The following is a 22075-nucleotide window of genomic DNA, read 5'->3' on the forward strand; positions in this document are numbered from 1 at the left end:
TTCTTGATTTGACTTAAATGGTGTTTTATTTCTGTTTTACTAAGTAACATATATTATATCTGTGATCTGGTATCAGTATATATCTAAACAAGTAAACTGTTTGGTTTTTATTACAGCTGGATAGTGGTAGAAAACAAGCTCATGAATAAAAAAGCTAAAAACCACATTGTAATGAAATAAACATACAAGAAAATGTAAAATGCATTCTGATATATTACAACCCATTAAAAGACTAATTTGTCTTGATTTGATAATTCTGTGAACCTGTTTTTTGCACTACCCAAATGGAATACCCTTTTTAAATATCAGGACATGGAAAGAGGAGTGGTGATGTAACCTTTCATCCAGCTTTAAAGTTTGGCCGTTGTTTTTTCTCACCTTCTGTCTTCCAGGGAAGGCTCCCAGGGAGATGTCTGCCTCTACACATCCCTCCTCATCCAAAGTGACCACCTCTGATCCTGATCCCTCTTTCCATCGAGGAGAAGTCAAGTCATGGACTAGTTTGAATGCTGTCGACTTGTGGACGGTGTTAGTGAGGGCCCAGTAGATACCGATCTGGAAGGCTTCCTGGATTTGGGGTACAAGGGCGCAAAGAGGGGGGACAGAAGGAAATATGTGAAGGGTGAGAGTAGGAGAATGAGAAAGGGAGAAAGGAATCAGAGGTCAAATCACTGTCACTCGTGTCAGGGAAATCTTATTATTAAAACTGACTGTGTTTGATTGCATTTTGGAAACAGCCACATACTAGGGTCAACTGTAGCCTCATTGCTAGTGACTCAGCCCAAATTCCCTGACAGTGTCCATGTTCCCTGCAAAGCTTTTCAAACAGTCCTGGCAACTGAGGAGTTTATAAAATCCATCATTGTGTTGCAGATGCTTGAGTGACGTCCCCCCCCACTCAAACCAATCGACTGTCAGAGTCACAGTAGAGACCAAGTACTCTCTTAATTATTGTTAATTGATAAATAGCAGGGTGCTATGGAAACATGCCTTTATCTGTTTCAATTTCACAGGCAATTTCATCAGCACTTGTTCTTTGAAACTTTGCCTTCTAGCTAAGCCCTAGAAAAAAACATCTGCAGCCCTCTTCTTCTGATCTCAGAAACCAGTGAGAAGAAATGCTTACAGCATATGGTGACAGAGCTTGGCTGCAGATAAATACTTAGGGCAGGGAATATAGTTGAAATGCAGCTCTGGTACATTATCTCAGGTTTTGTTTTTGATTAGTGCAGACTAAAATGAGCAAAGAGCTGGTTTCATCCTGAAAGCTGTCATGTCACGAAAAGAAATAGTTCCTGGTCTTGATCTAAAAATAAAATATATCTTACGTCCAAACTATAATATTAAAGGGGACATAGCATGCCCATTTTACCACAAGTTGATATGGTTCCTTGGGGTCTTAATGAAATGTCTGTAACATACTTTGGTCAAAATACCACAAGGATCATATAAAACAGCCCCTTTTTACCCTGTATAAAACAGCCCTCCACAGAGTGACCTGTTTTGAGTGCCTGTTCCTTTAAATGCTAATGAGCCAGCTCCCCTCCCCCCTCCTCTATGATTTTAAACGATATAAATTACATATTTTATAGATATAAATTATCAAATATGCATCCCATACTTGTATTCCCTTCTGTTGTCCTGGGAGTTTTAATTTTCCCCAATCAATATAATTAAATGTCCCCCTCTGCCCATCCACGCAAGCACACAAGCAGACAGACAGAGAGAGAAAGAGAGGGGTGGGGGGGAAGCAGAAGATCATCATCAGCTACCCCCAATCCCCACATTCAACTGGTGCTAACAACAAGCAGAGAAAGCAGAATCGCGGGCTGACCTTATATGTACAGTCTATGGGGCTGACCAGTGGAGAAATGCTCGTCCGGGTGAACAGCCAGGCGGCTGCGCGCTGGAGAACGGCGCTGCGCTGCCTCAGCGGCGCTTCCGCGTCCGGTACCCCGGTAACTACTGAACCTCGCGGAACTACTGTAACCCGGCGTAACTACTGTAACCCGTCATACAGTAGAGCTGAACACTGCGGAAGTCTTCCACACAGCTGGCAGTGTGGAAGACCGCGCAGGGCAGGCAGCGCCGTTCTCCAGCGCAGCAGCCGCCTGGCTGTTCACACGGGACGAGCATTTCTCCGCTGGTCAGCCCCATAGACTGTACATATAAGGTCAGCCCGCGATTCTGCTTTCTCAACATTTGTTGCTTTGATTAGATATCGGGGTTAAGAGGGGTTACAGTAGCGCTGAACACTGCGGAAGTCCTCCACACTGCTGCGTATGGGCGCTGACACAAATTCCCAGCTCACGCACGGGAGGAGCGAGTCGCGCCCGAGCAGCTGCTGCAGCCTCCCAGTCCCAGCGATCCAGACAAATGCCACATGTGGTGAATCGCGGGCTGACGTGGAAAATGCACAATCCCGTGTGAACAACCCGGCTGCGTGCTTGGGAACGCGCTCGCTGCCTCCGGTGTAAACCGAAATGCTGAGTGGGGGGCGGGGCGGGGCGGGACGGGGCGGGGAGCGGGGCCGGGGGGACGGGACGGGACTAGGGGGACGGGACGGACGGGACGGGGGCAAGACCATGTAGGGAGACTTCCAGTTCCTTGTTACGACACAATACCCAGGAAGCTCAATCGAGTCGCTCAAGCATGACGTTTCTGACTTAGAGGAACCATAACAAAACGCGCGAGTGTTTTTTCCCCAGAGTTTTTGGGTTGGTAGACATGCCAGATACCCACATTAACCTGTAGAAGCACTAACAAAGTGGAATTTGCATGCTATGTCCCCTTTAAGATATCTGAAGATCCTGAACCAACTGAGACTTGTTCAGTGCACAGCTGGTAATGTTTTGTTTTAATTATTTTTGTCCTGATTGGAAACATTTAAAAATCAACATTTATGTAATATGAGTCGTTTAATATACAATAGCATAGAAAATGGTGTGTAAGTGCTATATAAGAAATCTAGTTAGTAAAGGAAAAATTAGAACAAAAAGCTTGTTTTTGTGGTATATACATATTACATATGAACTATGAAGTGTAGTTTACGTGTCCTGTTGTATAATATCTTCGGTGGATCTGGAGGGAGACATCTAAAGCCTAAGAAAATAACCCTCATGGTGTCACAGGTTTATCTTGATTTTGGACTAAATGCCACAGATTTGTACAAGAAAGCCTAAATTATAATTAGATGCATGGATTTTGGAAGACAAGGGAATTTACCTTGTAGGGGAAGTCTACATTATGGGAAATATAGGATATGTGTTTTGGAGCTTAAGACCAAAAGTGTGGATATGTTGGCCTCAGTAGCTCCAATTGTCACAGTTTTAAATGTATAAGTTTCAGAATACGATAGATCGCATCCTACCTTGAAGTTGGGCGGTACAATGACTTTGCCGGCTGGTATCTGGAGTACAATGGTCTCTCCCTCAAAAAGCCAGAGGTCCCATTTGGAGTGGTTGGCTAACAGAGCCCAGGGCAGTAGCTCCACCAGCAGGGTGTTTAGGCCAGGTTTCCAGCAGGACAATTTCACCTGCATGGGACTGTCCCACTGGGCAAGGGGCTCCAGCACTGACCTGCGTGGGAGAATATGTTACCAAAGAAATCACCATAATAGCAATAGTATATTTAGCTAGTACTGTAGTGACCCAGATAAACAGTATTTCACAGAACATAGTACACTGATCCAATGAAGAAATTGTACCACGCTCCATTGTACTCTATGTGAGAATGTCAGAAGCCCCAGATATCGAACTGATTTCCATATTGACAGAAAGTGATGTGACTGTTCCCCATCTTCAGCTACACTATGTTAATTATGTGAAGATTTACAGGAAATGTAAGGAAACGAATGCTAACGAATGTCTGTCTGTTCCAGCCACATGTGTAATTGTTATAAAATGGAAGGATATTCAGAGACCTTACTGAGGCCAGTGGATGAAGGAGATGTCTAGCAGCGCCATGAGATGACCTGACTTAATAGTGAGAGAGTAATTAATTTAGGAATGACTTGACAGTGTGCATGACTGTAATCTGAGTGTTTGGTATGGCCACCATCACTCCAAGATAGCTGGTCATTTGTGTTAGTGTAAGACTAACATGGTTATTAATAGGAAGAATAGGATAATGACTGGATTGAATACGTGTTGTTTTTTATATCACACGTCTTTACAGTATATGTTGCATATTACACTTTTTTCTATATCAAGTTTGGTCTTATCGGGAATTAGGTGTTATTTGGGAGAAAAGGGATGTGTTTTCTGTTTATCTAAACTAATAATGATGATAAAAAATGGCAATGAAAAGGACTATTAAAAACAGAAAAATCCTGATCCACTTATACAGTCAGAGCCATTGGAAGCTTTGTCTTTACAATAAAATAGTCTTGCTGCCGTCCAGACAAGACCACAGACAAGCAGGGAGACATGCTGAACAAACCTCGCCTGTTTTTTCTTACATAAGCTATAGCAGTCGCGCTATGGGTGACATTTCAGACATACCATACATCTATAATGACATATACATTTTGACAGACACACAGCTACCTGTAATGCATTATTGATAAACAACCATTATTGTCAGTGCAGACTGGTAATCAACACGTTTCTGCTCAATCACCAGGAGTTATAGCATTTCCTTTGTCTGCTCTTGTACTGTGGACATGTTTTACACACTGTCAAATACTCAGCCACAGGCAGCCTTAAACAGGTATTTAAATGTGTCATATATAAACAAACAATTCTCAGACTGTTGTAATATGCAGACCATTAACCCACTGACAACAGTCACACAAGCTAAACAAAAACTGTCTGTGAATTGGTTATGCAATACAAACAGAGAGAACAGTTGACAAACCATCTAGGAACACACATGGTCATATCGACACACAGACAGACAGACAGTGAGACAGAAACACACAACCACTTTTCCAGCAAACTACTGTCACAGCAGTCATTTCATGGTAATCATGGTCTTGTGAGCCCTAAACAGTACAGAGTGCCAGAAGAGAGCCAAACAAACAGTTCTCTCAGACTTACTCTGAAGTTCAAACCCATCAAAGACGACCCAGTCTTCCCATTCCCTCAAGGCCGCTTCAACTCTGCTCAACCTACCAACCTGCCATCTCAAACTTGTCACATAACCAGAGACTTCCTGCTGAGAAACAGGACCAAAAACCACTGTGGATAGTTATTCTTTGCAAGTTACTGCTCTGTTTGTGTGTGTGACCTCAAGGCTGAGGGCAGCAGAGTGCAGGACTCATTAATCAAATTAGAGTGCTCACTCAAAAGCTAATTGAAAGATATGTGATCAGCAGCTTCTTTCAGAACCTGCCAGAACTGGAGCTGAGAGTTTTAAAAGTGTGAAGTTTGAGAGGCACACCACTCTGAACACAAACGGCCTCAAGCCTGAGCTCACCCTAAACCCAACCATTACAAGATGTTTGTTTAATGATTGTGGAGGTGCCTTGCTGCCACTAAAAATCAACCATAGAAAGAAAAAATAACATTTACCACTCTCAACTTCCCCTGTCCATTTAAGACACAATATTTACACACTCTCTGCCAAGGACTTCCTTTGGTTTGGTTCGCCTGCTGTGCCATGGAGACTGAACAGTCTCCACACAGCAAACTGTGTCACTGTTGTCAGCAATAAGGAAAAATATACAAATTAAACTGTGGGTTTCACTTGCTGTCCAAGTTCTGAGTGTGTTTAGAGATAGTGATCAGTGCTATTAATCTTTTAATAACACTTCTTCCCCTTTTCTCTTACCATTTCTTTTCCTTTTGCTCCTTAAGAACATTAAGTAGCAGATTTCTGGGTTTTTGCCACTTTCCAGAATGGGAAATATGCTTTGGCCTTCGGGCTTTTGTCTCACAGGGAAGAGACAGGCTTGACTAATGGAGAAACTCAACACCAGACAGCAGATAGAAGCCCTGAGCTGACACCTTGTATGTGACATTTAAAGGTGAACAATTCATATGGTAGCATATGCAACATAATGTTATGAGTGTGTACAAATGTGCTGGGCAACAGTCTGTGGGTGATTGTGTATGTATAGAGAGCAGAGAAATCCAGGCAACCACAGGCTCTCTTTGTAATTTGGAGCCTGTGGGAGAGCATGTGGCCACGTCCTCTACCGCTGCTATCAAGATGTGATTGCTCTGTGACAAAAGATGAGTTCCAGAGTGACACATGTGGAGGGATCCAAAATTGTGTGCTGCCCGATAGTATATGTAAACTTATGCATGGGTCACATACTGTATACACACTTGCAGAGATATGCACATATACAGTATAAACACTGTACGTTTTGTAAACCTGTGCCAAGTTTTAACTGGATGCAAGGCCTTGTGACTTGTGTAAGAACATGGGACTGTGACAGAATGACAGCTTAAACCTCCAGTCTGTGGGGACTGCCGAGGGATTGCTGCTAATGTCTGATGCATGGCTCTGCATTGTCTTTGCAGTTAACTGTTTTATTATGTGAACAGAGTAAGCAATAAAGAGAAGCTCCCCCACGAAAGACTCGCTTGCACAACTCTGTGCTTTGAGGAGAGAAGATGTAAGGAGCCTACTATTTCAAAAAAACAAAAGCAAACATACTGTTGGGTCTTGATGATGTTATAAAATCGTAACCAGCCAGATGAACTTTCCGCAGAAGTGTGATAATAAATATTAAAAAGATGTATACATGTGGACTTGTTACAAAGAATCAAGTGGTGTCATGGTTATGGCTCATGGACCTTTGATGTTGTGAATGGGAATTTGGCTCACAACTCTGACCATTATTTCCATCCTCTGTTTAGTTTCAGCTTGTTTATCCTACTCACCTGGGGTCAAGATTAGTCTCTAAGCAGATTCAAGATTCAGAGCAAGAGTAGTCATGAAAGTTTAGCGCAAAATAATCATCATACTTTGTCTGAGGATATTTGTATGTACCCGAACAGACATATGAACATTCATTATACAAAATTTGCAGAGCAGTACCTGTCAGTATCTTTGGTGATGTAGGGCCACGGCAGCTCAGTAGAGGTCTTCGGACCATAGAAATCAGCCAGGATGTCTTTCAGGTTGTCCTCATTTTCAGTCTTATTCACTATTTGTTTGATCAGGTTGGTGGAGATTGGCACAGCGCAGTAAGAAGCATCTTCATCTTCCCTGAGGGGCAGAATATGATCACAAAATTATTACAGATTTCTCTATCAAGACCTGCATGAATGTGACACATACATTAACTTTCCTTTTGAAGTAGACACTTCACAGCCAAATAGTTTTTAAATATAAATACTTTCAGTGATCGTCAACCATGTGCCACTTTTACCCAACAACATGCAGGTCCTCCTGCCAAGCCAGCTCTTTAGTTGATGATCTCCTCTGGTGGATGGTATGATTACAGATTGCTTGAAATGAAAACCTACATACCTTTGGGGTGATAAAGGCACACGATTTGAACCACTGCTGTGTGTTTTGTGAGCAAATTTGGCTTGGAAGCATGTTAACTTATTCTACGCCAGAAACAATTCAAGTGTACTTTTTTATTTCACTATAGAGAAAGACATCTCTTGACAGCAAATGACTATAGCCATTGTTCTGTTCAGAACGATTAAATTGACCTCTGCTTGAACTCTGCTTTTACCCTGAAACTTTGAGCGGTTTGAATATGCCTTTTCTTTGGAGTTTTCCTCCTGACATGCTGTCTTGCCTTACAAACAGTAATTTACAAAGATCACAGGAAAAGCTAAACGGCACTATATAATCCTATTGGATATCTCAGCCCCAGACACTGGTCAATTATGTCTTTACAACAAGGAGAAAAATAACTAAATCCAACACTGTAATGGCTTCTTCTCTTGCACTAGACAGCATCCAGTTCCACTTGGCTAAAGCAAAGCAGCCTCCTCACCCCAGGGAAGAGTATATTAATAGAGCCTATTGTGCTATAAAAGGAACACAGGGGCTGTTGCTTATGGATCTGGGGCAACACAGAGGAGAGGGACAAGGCGCTGACAGGAAGCTTTTCATCCAGGGCAGCTCCTGAGGGGGGAAGCTGGAAGAGGCTTCTGATTGTAACCCTCAGTTCTCTAATGTGGTGGCCAATATGAGGAGAGCAGGACATAACAGACTTGTCTGTGACTCTTTTGTCGCAGACCGCAGCTATGCGCTCTACCTCGTCTATTAGAGCCCACAACTATGTGTAATTACAGGAAGGAAAGATGAGCTGCTGACCAGTGAACATTCAAGATTGGATCTGTCCCAGAGGTTTGGGGTAGAGATTTGGTGGTTGTTGGGGTGGGTCTGTGTACATGTGTGAGCGTACAAAATATGTACATGTGTAAAGGTACATTTCCAATTGTGGCTTGCAGTGTGCACTTGTGAGGATGGAGAGGGATGAAGGATGGATTGTGTTGGGGGGCCAAGGAAGTGGAGTATGTAAATTTGTGTGGTGAGAGACAGTTAAGACAAGAGACGGATCGAGAAAACACTGTTTGCAATCCAGAGAGACAAGACACGTAATTGTTTCTGAGCTTGTTTTTTGTGTGCATGAAGGGGCCAAATGTATTCCCAGTCACTGTATGGCCACTGTGGTTCCTTTATGGCAGCTGAAATCAAAACAAACTTTGCAACCAGATATCTAAACACACAACAGTTACAGCAAAAAACTATCTCAGGGGGAGTCAATTAGATGTTTATTCTGTTTATTCAGCCACCACGGGCTGCTACCAAGGGATGATCTTTTTGACGTGGATTTGCATACAGCAATATAAATTACAGATAACAAATACAGTAGGAGCAACAACAATACAGTATGTACATGTGGTAGTTATTTCCTTTGGGGCCATCTATACTGAAACATAAACACTTGTGTTACTGAAAGACTATTTGGACCATAACTTCTGTCAAATACACTGTATGTACCAGACATGACACACAGAGTATAGTTGTGATGTTATTCAACTATATAACCTACATATGACTTACAGACACATGACATTTATTTTATGGGCAAATTTTGATGCAGCCACACATTTTAACAATTGATGCAGCTTAAAGTGGAGCCTACTATGATGAATTGTATAAAGAGCTGTCTCTTACAAGAGGATATGGATAATATGAGAAAGTGAGAACCCAGACTGACAAACTGGGGCAGAGTAACAGCCGCAGTAGTGATGTATGTAACAGACTCTGCCCATGATGAAGTGGTGACTGTCACACTTATGCTGGCACACAGCTAAGAAAGACAATGACAGACACATACACACAGACCACACACAAATTCAATGACACATGTGCACATACACTACTCATCCAACCACGCAAACATGTGTGCATACACACATCCTCTCCACACACAAACACACACACAAACAAAATATGGAGACCATGCATGGCCAAAAAGCTGCTCTCTGTTAGGGCCTGTATCTAAATGAGGTGTAATTATGGTCCAGCCTGACATGTTGGAAATTGAGCTGTGTCTCAGGTGCTGCCAAGCTGGCTTCCTGTTCTACTAAAATGTGCCTGGATCCCCCTGGATCATGTCTCCATCTTGCCTCACAGAAACGAGAACATTGTGCGAGAGAATCTTAAGTAGGTGTCTCTCCATCTTTTGTAAATGGAGACAAATCCATTATGTCAGGGAGTCAGACTCTGTCCTTTGTGCAGTAGGAGCTTGTTGCTTATGGCATAATGTAACACTGGCTTTAAAGATGTAAATGGTTCAGTGAATCTGTCCTGCTGATCAGAAAAGAGAGGATTGGACAGAAGATAAAGGTCTGCCTCAGGCTTGAGGCGAGATCCTGAGTTGTGTTAACATGGGATGTTTAGAAAGGTAAATTATTGTGAGTCTGGGTCACAACTCTTTATTCTAAAGTGTTAATTATCTGATTATTTTAACGAGATCTACTTAAGCTTTAAAGGGTAAGAACTTAAAAATATAACAACACAATGTACTACATGGTATTAGTGTATCGAAGCTTGAATAGTTTTTTGAATTCTTTTTTTGTTTTTTACCTGGCCTGGAAAGTGAGATGGTGGGTGAGGTCAGCCTCGGTGTTTAACAGGGGCTCCTGGTGGCCCTGTCCATGTATCAGCTGGCTCTCTCTCAGTCCCAGACTCCTCTTCTCTATGTGGATAATGACTGGATCCGGCAAGTGGCTCCTCATGACAAAAAGTGGACTGAACACAACCTGAAACATTGCGTTCACACACAGCAATCATCAGTGAGAATTGGTGCACAAACACATTGAGTGTGACAAAGATAGTGAGCTGAGTGTGATAATAATCATAGAGGTTCAATCATTTTATTACCATGATTCCTGATAAACAATATTTTTATGTTTATATTTTTTGGGCTTATTAATGAATTTAAGCTATTCTAATAAAATGGACTGGTTTATGTAAGTGTGTGTGTGCAGGATACCCACCACTCTCTGCTGCATGTGAGAGTCAGGTTCAATGGTGATGAGAGTGCACCACACATAGAGTAAAGAACCACTGGAACAAGGAACCTGAAAGGAGATTATTGATCTCAGTAATTATCGATCCAACTGTCCAATTCAAAAAATCGCAACAAGAGATATTTTAAAGATGTCATTCTGAACATAGGAGGGTGGAGTTTTATCAGTACATCTCATATCTCACCAACATTTCAAAGGGTTCACAGGAGAAAGACTGATCAGGAATGCTGAAGGGCAACTTGTTTGTGATTAGAATGTAAAATATGGATATCAGATCACTTAAATGCATTTGCTGCCTCTCACTCACAGACAGGATGTTTATTGCCTCCATCGGTGACAAATTATCATGTTTTGTCCTATAAAACTTTGTTTCTTGGCTTCTGCCAGTAGTTTAAAGTTAAGTCTCCCATAAAGCCTGTAACACAATATAATGGCTAAGGCGACTGACAGATGTTAGTGCTAGATAATGGGCCATTACAGGCAGTTAAATCTAGCAAGATTTAAAGACTGATGATATGTCCACCGAAGGCTGAGCACTCTTAATGTGTCACTGGTGTTTGTCTCATTCACTCCTCTGTTCTCAGTAAAGCCTAGTGATGCCAAGGCACGTAACAAGCGGCCTAGTTTACTACACACCGGGGACTTCATTTACTGGTGGGGACAGCAGAGGAGAGAAAAGAAACAGAGGGAATATGATCTTAATTAGAAAACAGCTTTTTGGTATGGGGGGAGTGGCACACACTGCCATATAACCCTGATCCACTAAAAACACTCAGGGCTGGGATAATGTCATTATGACCGGCTGTGCTCTGTCAAAAGAAATGGACGAGAAAATGGTGAAATAACAGATAGGGAGGAAGGTGAGATATGAGGGAGGGGAGTTACTTCAGATGGATTACCGATACAGAGAATCAGGATATAGAGGAGAAAGGTGACGGGCATCGAAAGAGGTGAGAGTTAGAGGGTGGAACAGGTGGACAAGCTGGATGCCAAAGGATGAAATAAATAAAGAGGATGAGTTAACAACTACAAGTTCAATGGGTGAGCCAGTGTGTGGGGGCGAGAGAGTAAAAGAAAGGGATAAAACAGAGTGAAATGGGAAGCAGACAGAGATAGAGAGATCTAAGGATTCGGCTACTAGTCCAGGCAGCTCTCTCATTTGGAGCCAAGCCTCCATATGTGTAATGAATGGCTGATCTGAGGAGAAGAGATAACAGCAGAGGTTGGAGAGGAGTCAGAGATGTCCAGACCCACACAGAAGCTGGAGCTGTAAAATGGCTAGCCGTTAACAACATTATAAAGGAAGGGAACAAAGAAAGAACATGGAGAGAAGGAAGAAAAACTAAAAAGTGCAAAACCAGCAAGGATGGAGGGAAGATGTGATCGTCTGGCGCTAATCCAGCAGTGTGAAAATGCCTTCAAAGCCTCTTGCCGTGCCCACATATCAGCTAGTGTTTGGTTATGGTTAGTGTTGTTATGAGAGAGCATAAACTGTATTTTCTCCCTCTCAACATGGTTGGGTTATGTTTTAGGGGCCTTTGTAAGCCTATCTGAGGGAAAGATCTCAATTTGTTCTCCAACAGTGAGTAGCAACATGCAAGCTCTGCCACTGTGGCCACCCAGGAGAAGAGGATCCGGTCACAGTTGGTGGTCTTGTCACCATTTCCAAACATGTGTGTGTATGTGGATGGAAAGCTGACTGGAAGTGGTCATGTTTGCAATGTGTGCGTCTACCTGTGTTGGTCAAAGTGGTACGTCCAGCCTCCATCTGCACAATCCACTCCATAATTCTGTAGCTACTACAGACTATACGCATGTGCTTATTGTTAGGAGATCTGATTCTGAGATAAATTTAGAGACAAACCATGTGAACGCTACCTCCACGAGCTTTAATCTCTTGTGCCATTAACAACAAAGGCAGATATAAAAATGTAGAATTGCCCATTGTTTTACAGATTAGAGCTGCAGACAAGTTTTACAAAATAGGCCTGTAAAAATCAAACATGTGAATAACAATTAAAATAAAATAACTAATGTCGCAAATAACTAACCAACAGTAAAAAGTAGACAGGTCTTTGGGGAAACAGCCCTAAACAAGCACCAGCTCAGTCTGGTCATGGAAATTAGTTCCAGCGCCAAATTGTGGTTACAGTTAGCCTAAGGGTCATGTAGTGTACCTGTACGACAGAGCTGCTGCTGCCGCGGTTCCTCCTCTCCAGCTGAACGTCCTGGGACCAGTCTTCATCTCCTCGAGCCCTCACACACAGCTCTGTCATCTCAGTGTCCTCCAGCACATAGGAAGGCAACTTGGCCCCAGCCTCCAGGCAATCACAGTGTTCCCTAACCACTGTCTGACTGTCAGGCCCCACATAGTGCTGCACCACTCGGAGCTCAATGTCCTGAGACAGGTAGCTGCACATTACCTGCCGCCCACAGAATATTACCTGGAGAAAAATGACAAAAGAGGAGAATCCCTCCTATAAGTCCTCAGAAGCAGATTTTGTTACACCTTCTATTCAGCATTGTGCATGGCATAATACAGAGAGGGTTCAACTTTAAACATAAACAGAGTTTGATTTTCTCAACTCTACCTGTAGATCCCATGCAGGTTCTTTTTTGTTTTATGGGCATTTTTCACAAGCCAATACTGGTATAGCCAGTATGAGATGTCGGACACATATGGACCAAAAACCTGTCTTTTCTGTCAAAGTACTGTATGTACAATAAAATTTCCTATAAATCCAGAAAGGTTTGTCCTTCCATAGCTATTGCTGTGACAAATGCTACAGATATCAATTCATCTGACTACTCCCGTGTTGCATGGGTGTAATAAAGAACATTTCTCAGCACTGACTAGTCAATGAATCAGTTAGTACATAAATAAAAAACAGACAACTTAGTCTTTGATTAACACATTTTAAATTTACTAGCTTATTTTGCCTTTGCTATATCAATGTGAGTTGAATAGCTGTTAATATGATGGGAGGGTGACAGGAACCACACTTGACACTGTTTGTATAATAAACTGTCACCGCTATAATCTGATGGTATCTCTATATCTTTGGGAATACAGCAACCCTGCCTTTTGCAATTTGGAAAGATCCAAACATTATTCACTACTATTCTTGGCATAAAAAGGAGAATACCGCTGGTTTATGGTTAAATTTGGGCTGGTTTATGATTTCCTGTAATCTATTTGATGAATTGATGAGGGATATTGCTTTTTTGGTGGTCCTACAGCTCATAAACATGTGTTTTAGTGCTATAAAACAGATTACAAAAACTGAAAAAAACACAATACAGTGTTGTTAGCTGGGCAACTACTAAATCACAACACTGGATTTTAAAAATGCTCATCCATAAACAAGTGCTGGGAAACTGGCCAGATTTCTATAGCAGCAGTCAACAGGCATTACACAGCAAACATGGTGCTGTTTCCTCTGTGGTAATAAACCATTTGCAAGGTCTTTTACAGGTTAGCAGCAAAATAATCTGCAGGATCCCATATATTCACGGCATTGTTAAAAATGTTGGTCCCCCTGTGGTTTACATGGACAACAAATTTTCACTTGTCAATGAAAAAGTTGCCAAGAGTCCACCTTGATGTGGCTAGAATTTTTTTCTAAGTCAAAAGATTTTTAACAGTAAATACCAAACCTGACAACTGAATAAACTACATCTGTTGCTGAGATGAGACGGTGAGATAAAAATGAAGAACCCAGAAAAACCAACTGAATTTCTTTTGGTCAAATTAGAGCAACTGTAAGACTGTAACTGTTTCTCAATTATCTTTCATCTAAAATACAGACATTATTTGATGTACCAAATAAAATTATATATGTTTATGTGATTATGGTTGTAGGAGGAAGAAAGATGTTTAAAATTAAATAAAGCATGTTTAAAAAACAAAAGTAACAGTACCTGTTTCTGGACACCACTGAGCTGCACCACCTTGATGATGAGTGAGGCAGTGCGTCCTTTGTACTGAATGGTCCTCAGCAGAGTCCCTACGTTGTCCACGCTGAAGGCCTCTGACCAGCGCCAGTTCCCCCATCCCTCAATACAAATGTGCAGCAGCTGCAGGATAGAGAGACAGAGCAGGACAGTCTCCTTGTTCTTTAATTATCTCCATGCAAAAGGGAAGTAAACAACAAGAATTTTTGTTTAGAAGATTTTGAAAGGAGGGAGAAGTACAACAGAGTTCCTGTTTACTGGTTCTGAACAGGCCTGCTCCTGCACAGGGTAGAAATAGAAGGTTGCACACAATAAACTGACTGGTGGAAAACAGCTGATGTGGAAGCTCATTATGGCTGCATGTGTGTGTGTGTGAGTGTATACTTGTGCGGTTGGATGTGGAAGGCTCTGCTCTCCACACGTCTAAATAAGAGGCAGATAGTTTGGTACTCAACCTTTTTCAGCTTTACATCCATCACTTCAGTGTGGAGAACATCTATGTGTGTGGCAGAAATATACAGAGGCTGTCCTGTCTTTTGACATTCAAAACAACTTTACAGTGGTGACAATTTACAGAGCATTTTCCACTTCCATGTATTATGGTACACAACATGCCAGCAGGGCTGAACATGGGCATAGACACATCATTGATAAGATAGATACATCTATATGTGCAGACAGTCTGCAGACCAGTGTTTAAGTTACTTTCTCCATTACACAATACATAAAATACAATGCACTGAATGATGACATCAAGACATGAAGTGTATATATCTGAAGCCTTATCGACAGGCCCCCTCTACCTAATTCTACCCACAGCACAAAAGAGAAATGTATAACAACAGCACTTCTGCACCAAAATAAAGTCAATAAGAGCACTCCACTTCTCTCTACATGATGCTGAACTCTACATGACAAGGAAACTAATTTGTCAAACAATGTGAGAGCTGTTATTAGATTATGGTCACAATATGAGCAGAATCATAAATATTTGGAGGGATCTAAAGCCTTCTCTCCCCTAAGGCAGCATGGCTGACCTTCCACCTGGCTGAACTCTCGATGTCAGCCCCACCGCCAACACAACTTCAAACTTGCAACAGTAACAAGGGGAGGGAAGAGAATGGGAGAGTGACAAAGAGGCAACACATGTGAGCGAAAGAGTCTAAAAAGATAAGGGACACAAGGGGGTCAGGGGAGGAACAGTTTCAGTGACAACACTGAAACACAGAAGAATTTACACTTTGACTTGTCGCTTCACTGCACCAAACATTTAGCCAATCTGTTTAAAGAAAAACAAATGACTCCTGAGGTCAAAGAGCATGGGGGGCCCTGTTCAAAACCTTCTGTGTTTCTCTCAACTGCAGTCTTTCCTCACTGTTTGAAGGCAGATTTCTTTACAAAAACATTCTTAATCAAAGCCTGAGTGCACTTATTTTTTTTAAAGATCATCCCTGCTCCCTGTCGGCAGAGTGGAAATTACATAATTTCTCAGATCCCCCGCTCAGTGGACTTAACTCGCAAGGAAAGTGGCAGGGCGGTGTAAGAGTTAAGGTTTGGTCTCAGGGTACAGAACTACTGCATGACTCAGAGTGGCACTAACATTATAATCAAGAGCAGGTATGATCATGGTGGTTTGAGAAAAACAAATTGTAAAATGGGATATAATTCCATTTTGATCCCAGTCTATCTTTTGAGCTGTTTTCAGACATGAACGGAAAATTTGGGCAATTGGGTCTGGACTTTCTTAGGGAGTTTGCCATTCATACAGGAACAGTACAGCAGGAGACTGTTCGGTGCAAACATGCTAACAACAATAGGAAAGTCTCTGGAGCATTCAGGTAGCCTCAGGGTAGAGCATGCAGGAACCAGGCATGGAAATCACTTGTTTATTTTCACAGCAGATCAACAGCAGCGTTGGCCCTCATTGCCAAAAGCTCTCAAATCTATTTGTCTTTTCAAGTTGACATCTTTGTCAGCATGTGCATGTATGGCACCTTTTTATAATCCTGAGATATTTGTGTTCTTTTTGTCTTTTTCACAGTTTTGCTTGATTTACATCCCACTCACTTGCAGTGTTTATTCTCGGATGGGCTCACTCAGACATTATCTAGCCCACTAGTTTTAACTAGCCCACTAGTTTTTACTAGTATGCTGGCAGAAAAAACTCCAGGGATTAACTAACTGGACATTTCCCTCCTAACATACAGCCCCTCGGGATCATTTTAGGAGAATTTCTGGAGTTCAGTGCATAATCTAAAAGCAGTGTAAGTGACCTGGTACTAGATGAGTTCTTATTGCTCTTGTATTAGCCTCAGTCTTGAAGAGTTTAGGTGGGACTGGATTTGTGTTAATTATGCTCCTATGGCAGATACCATTGCTGTGCCTCAGCACCATCTGTGAGGACCAATCTGTTATTTCAACACTCTCTCCTTTAACCCCTCGATCAATCCCTTTTTTCCTATCTACTTTATCATGCCTGTGGCTAAACTTGACCTTTAAGTGAGAAGTCATAATAATGTCGCTCCTCAAACTTCAAACAGCGACTGCTGCGCTTGTTTTAAATCATCACTGTTCTGACTCAGGCGGTGGAAGAAAAGAAAGAAACAGCAGTGACACAGATGAACTGGATACGTAGGATGACAAGAATGAAAAATAAGAAGCTGCTTTGCCTCTTTGTGATTTAATGACACTGAGAAATCCCAGTCAGCCACATGTGGTAGTTTTATACACATGGATTAAAACTGGCCTAAGAGCTTTCAACTGAATGTAGAACTCAGGCAATACTGAAGGTGTTGTGGCTTGAGAAGACCAGGCTGCCAAAGTGACAAATCAATACTTGACTGAAATAAGTGGAAAATAATTTTTAAAAAGTGTAAAAACAAACAGCATCTACTCCAACTTTACTTTGATAAGGATGAGGAATTTAATAATCATTAAAATCTTTTTAAACTCTAGAGTAAGAGTGATTCTCTTACTCTAATATCTTGACAAAACAACTTTAGAGCAAAACCAGCTTTCAGATTGTTAAATCAGCTGCAAATTACGTTTATTTAATCTAAGAATTTTAAGAACTCCTAAACCATCAATCAATAACTGGAAATGATTTCAAGATTTTTGTCGAAAACCAACTTCGAGCCGATATAATGATTATTTCCCAAGTTGGGTATTCGGTGTAAAAGAAATGTAAAAATAAAATCTTTGTCTCTCTTTGTTTCCCTTTATGCCCCTGTGAGAGACATGCAGAGGTGGCAAAGGTACTCACATACTTAAGTATAAGTACAGATACTTGTGTAAAAAAAGACTCTGTTAAAAGTATAAGTACTGATTCAACTCCTTTACTCAAGTAAAAGTAAGAAAGTATAGGTTCTGAAAAGTACAAAAGTAAATAGTAAGAATTATTTTTTAACTTCAATGATATATTATGCCTCTTTTGATAACTTGACAAAACGAAAACAGTTCTAGGCACAAACAAGATAGGAGAGTTTCCCTCTTTTGTTAATAACCTGCACAGTGCTGGTACAGAGAAGTCAAAATCACTGGACACAGTCTAGTTCTGCTGCATGCCAAATTTCAGACATAATAATAAAGACTGAACTGAACCGAGCTCCTGCATGAGCACCTGGATCGTTTTTTACAGGGAATAAATGGATGGGGAATGTGCTGGCGTTGATTAAGTCCCTGCCCTTTGTACACACCGCCCGTCGCTACTACCGATTGGGTGGTTTAGTGAGGTTTTGTGCAAGCATAGATATAAAATATAAAAATAGTTAACAATATAAAATATAAAAGTACTATAAAAACGAGAAAAATGATTCTGCAAATGGTTTTAAACACTAGCGAGGGATATTGCAATATAAAGGGTAGATATTTACAATCTGAAGAATGTAAAATACAAATGTTATTCATCCCACTTCAATCGAGATGAATCATCTGAATGAAACAGGACTATCTATTCCTGCTTGAACTAAATAACTTCCATTCCTCTTTGGTCTAATGTCCATTGTCATGGTAACAGGGGTTACTTGCCTTGTAGTGGTCAGACAATAATGAAGGCTGTAGTTTGATATGGTTTGTATATTACCATGATATCAATTGGTTTATTGGCTTTGCCGCAGTCTAAGCTGCTTATATACCTACAGAACCTACAGGTGCTTAATGTTGAACACATAATGATAAAGACCCTGTTGATACTGACTAACCTAGACATAACAAGGATCAGAATGACGACGTTCAATCCACACGATCATGTTGGGACCATGTATGGCCGTATCGCAAGATCAGGACCACATGAACTTTCTAAAACCCCACCACCCAGATTTGCCCGTTGCTATAGTAATGCAATACAAAACCCAAACATTGGACTGACACACTCAGAATTTGTGTTAACTTCTGAGAATTACCATCCTTACTCGCCTGACAAGCTGTGGGTAGAGAGATGTCATGTCTATTGCCTGTTCCATTGCTTAATCCGGTCCCAGGAGAAAATTATTACCAACTACATTTTTTGTAAAGATGTTAAGGTATTAGTCAGTCAGAACCAAAGCTATGTAAACAGAGTCAATGCCTCATTCAAATGGTAAACTTCAAATTCAGGTTTTTGCTTCAACAACTCTGGTGTCAGTACAAGGCACAAGCATAGATGGACTGAAGATAAAAACTAATTTACATGCATGCACACACACACACACACACCACATGTCCTCTAAACCCTGCCCGCCCCCAGACAGAACGAGTCACTGTAACTGCTATCCGTCTTCTGTCCTCTCACAGGAATGTGCCTGGGCACAAATAACCAAAAAATAAATGTCTGTCTACAGTGGAGATGTAATCAGAATTCCTGGATGCTGCAGAGTCGAGCTGACATAGCCACAGTGGTTGCTGGTCGTCTAGCCATTACTACCACTCCTTCATTCCATCTCACTCAGACTATAATAGGGGGGACATTGGGACATGAAGTAGAGGTATAAACAACATTGGTAGCTTTGCACAAAAGTTTCCATAACAGGCTCAAAAGGGCTGTGGCTAGTCTTTGAGGACTGATTTCATCTGAATTCTAAAATAAATGCTTGAAAGTTTCAGAATTTGAAAACAATGTGAACTCAATGTCATATATCAGACATTTTAAAATAATCCGTTCTGCCCATGTTATTTAATTCTCTCTGGGCTTAGATGAGAATAGAGGGATGTGAGAACAGAGGCCTGTCTTGTCTGGTGAAATATCTTTGGGAGCAGGGAGCTAGACACCAGACAAATGAGACAGAAGTTTACCCTCAGATGCAAAGCAAAATTATATAGATTTGGACATAAGAAAGAAATTAAAGAAGGAGGCAAAGTTGGACTGCAGAGAACATAAATTAGTTTAAGATAGAACATAGAGACACAACAGCATCATTGCCAGGCCAGTGAGGGCTAATCCATTTAACATGAAAGAATTATGGTGGTTTTAACAGCTGTCTGCAAGGCTTCTCTCCTCCTTGGCTCCCTCTCCCTGACAAAAGAAGCAGGGCAGTGCTACTTCAAAGTTCAGATTTGCAAGTCTAAGAAGCGGTTTGAGAGCTGGAAAAAGGTACTGAGGGAAGGCATTGTGTGGATCCGTGGTTGACAGAGGAGACGTTAAGAGGTTTATGCTTGACTAACATTGTTCCATAGTTCTCGCTCTGGTTTCTACCAAGGCATCTTAGACATTTTAGAGCCCCAAGAGTTGCAGGAGATGCAGATGTGGCAAGTGTTTGCACCAAATGAAGGGAGCTAACAAAAGGAATACTGTCTGAGTGGAGAGAGGTTTGAAAACCACACAATGGGGGGATGAAGGGGTCAGTAGTCGAGGAACCCTGGAAGGACAGAGACCTCATTTCAGTTTGAGAACACAAAAAAGCTTGCCCGAGTCTTCTGTAGCAAAATAACAGCAAAATGATTGAAAGACATACACAGTATACGCCACACACAAAACACATACAGTTAACAAACAGGCATGCATAGTTTCACCCACAGCATCTTTAAACTAATTTCTACCCAAACATCCTTTCTACCTGCTTATCTCTGTTCTTGCTCACATGACACTAGCTCATCCCAACTTTCAATAAGTCCACTGATGGATTGTAAAGACATTTCTTCAGACAAACACACATACTGCACACACAAGTGACGTGTTCTTGATCACAGGCTAACTAGACAAAGGAAGACCTCAGCCACCCATACCATGACCACAACTAGAGTGCCTCTTAAATACCAGCGGCTCTATACGGTGACTGCAGTTTAACAACATGAATGCAATTGATGCCTCCACTAATTTGGCAATGCAATGCATACTAGCTAGACTGTGTCCAGGGTTTTTTTTCTTTCTCTGTACCAGCACAGTGCAGGTTGTTAACAAAAGAGGAAAACTATCCTATTTTGTGTGCCTAGAACTTTTTTCGTTTTGTCGAGTTATCAAAAGAGGCATAATGTATCATTGAAGTTAAAAAATAATTCTTACTTTTTACTTTTGTACTTTTCAGAGCCTGTACTTTATTACTTTTACTTGAGTAAAGGAGTTGAATCAGTACTTCTACTTTTCTACTTTACGAGTCGTTTTTTACACAAGTATCTGTACTTCTACTTAAGTAAAGAATGTGAGTACTTTTGCCACCGCTGCAGAGAAGTATGCTTCACTACAACAAAACCACAAGCTCGGCCATTAAAAGAACAAATGCAGCATTGGTTACCCTATAGAGCTACTCATAACAGAATGGCAGTTTGTTTAATAAAACTGAAGCCCAGTAAATTGTGGTTTATCCTGCTTGTGACCTAGTGCCAGTAAAGCTTGTGCATTTGTGCCTCTATCTAACTTGGCCAGGTTGATAGCTGGTAAACTGGATGGATACATGTTTTTGGTTCTCAAACATTTGGAGGATAAAGCTATGTCCAATACAAGCCATCTTAGTTTTGTAGTTATTTCTTCTGAAAGGCCTGTCTGGGTCTTAAGGCGTCATGTGACCTGTTTCATGTGGCCACTTGGCCAAAACTGCCATCCAGCCCAGTGCCCTGGGATTGGTCAAATAGCACCAAGGTGCTGTCCATGGTGCTGAACCCTGGCCACATTGCTTGCTGATTTTACACCAAACTTATATACACGTATTCTATAGCTGTCTGTCCCACAACTGTACTTGGCTTTCAAACAGCTCATCAAAATGAGAAAGTTTATCCAAGTATCACATTTTCATTTGTGAGTATGCAAAATGCTCTGGTTTGTAAAATACATTGGAAACACAAGGCAGAACCAAACCCTCACAGGTCCTTAAAATCTAGAGGGAAGCATGGGTAGTTGTAGGTTTTGGGTTGTTACTTGCCCATAGTGGAAAAGACCCAAATGTGGTTCGGACTCACAGTCAAGGCAACAGGGAATGATATCCAAAAGAAACCCTCCACCTGGATAATGTGTTTTGTCCAGTGACTATACAGTGCTTTCTGTGTTGAATAAATCAAATAATGATCAGCTTGAAAGATAAACTTAAGTTCTGAAAAGGTCAAAAAAGAAAAGATTATTATGTCACGTTGATCATTATGTCCAAACAAAAGACATGGACAACAAGGAAAGACTTCATTATTGAACTGACATCACAGTAGAACATGGGCGCTTCAATTTGTTAAAACTGGGATCTTGATTTAATATTAAAATCTGCTGT

General features: G+C 41.3%; 1 protein-coding gene across 1 annotated transcript in view; it reads right to left on the minus strand.

The window, feature by feature from the left end:
- LOC118113661 (vacuolar protein sorting-associated protein 13B-like) overlaps positions 1-22075 on the minus strand; it is a 311783-nt gene that overhangs the window by 19222 nt on the left and 270486 nt on the right. The window contains exons 47-53 of the mRNA XM_035163589.2: positions 14379-14534; positions 12635-12901; positions 10425-10508; positions 10012-10187; positions 6991-7161; positions 3371-3578; positions 379-567 (exon numbers count right to left, since the gene is read on the minus strand). Coding sequence (XP_035019480.2) covers positions 379-567; positions 3371-3578; positions 6991-7161; positions 10012-10187; positions 10425-10508; positions 12635-12901; positions 14379-14534 — 1251 coding nt within the window. The remainder of the gene's footprint in view (positions 1-378; positions 568-3370; positions 3579-6990; positions 7162-10011; positions 10188-10424; positions 10509-12634; positions 12902-14378; positions 14535-22075) is intronic.

This window comes from Hippoglossus stenolepis, chromosome 8 (assembly GCF_022539355.2).
Source record: "Hippoglossus stenolepis isolate QCI-W04-F060 chromosome 8, HSTE1.2, whole genome shotgun sequence".
In the NCBI taxonomy this organism is placed as follows: Eukaryota; Metazoa; Chordata; class Actinopteri; order Pleuronectiformes; family Pleuronectidae; genus Hippoglossus; species Hippoglossus stenolepis.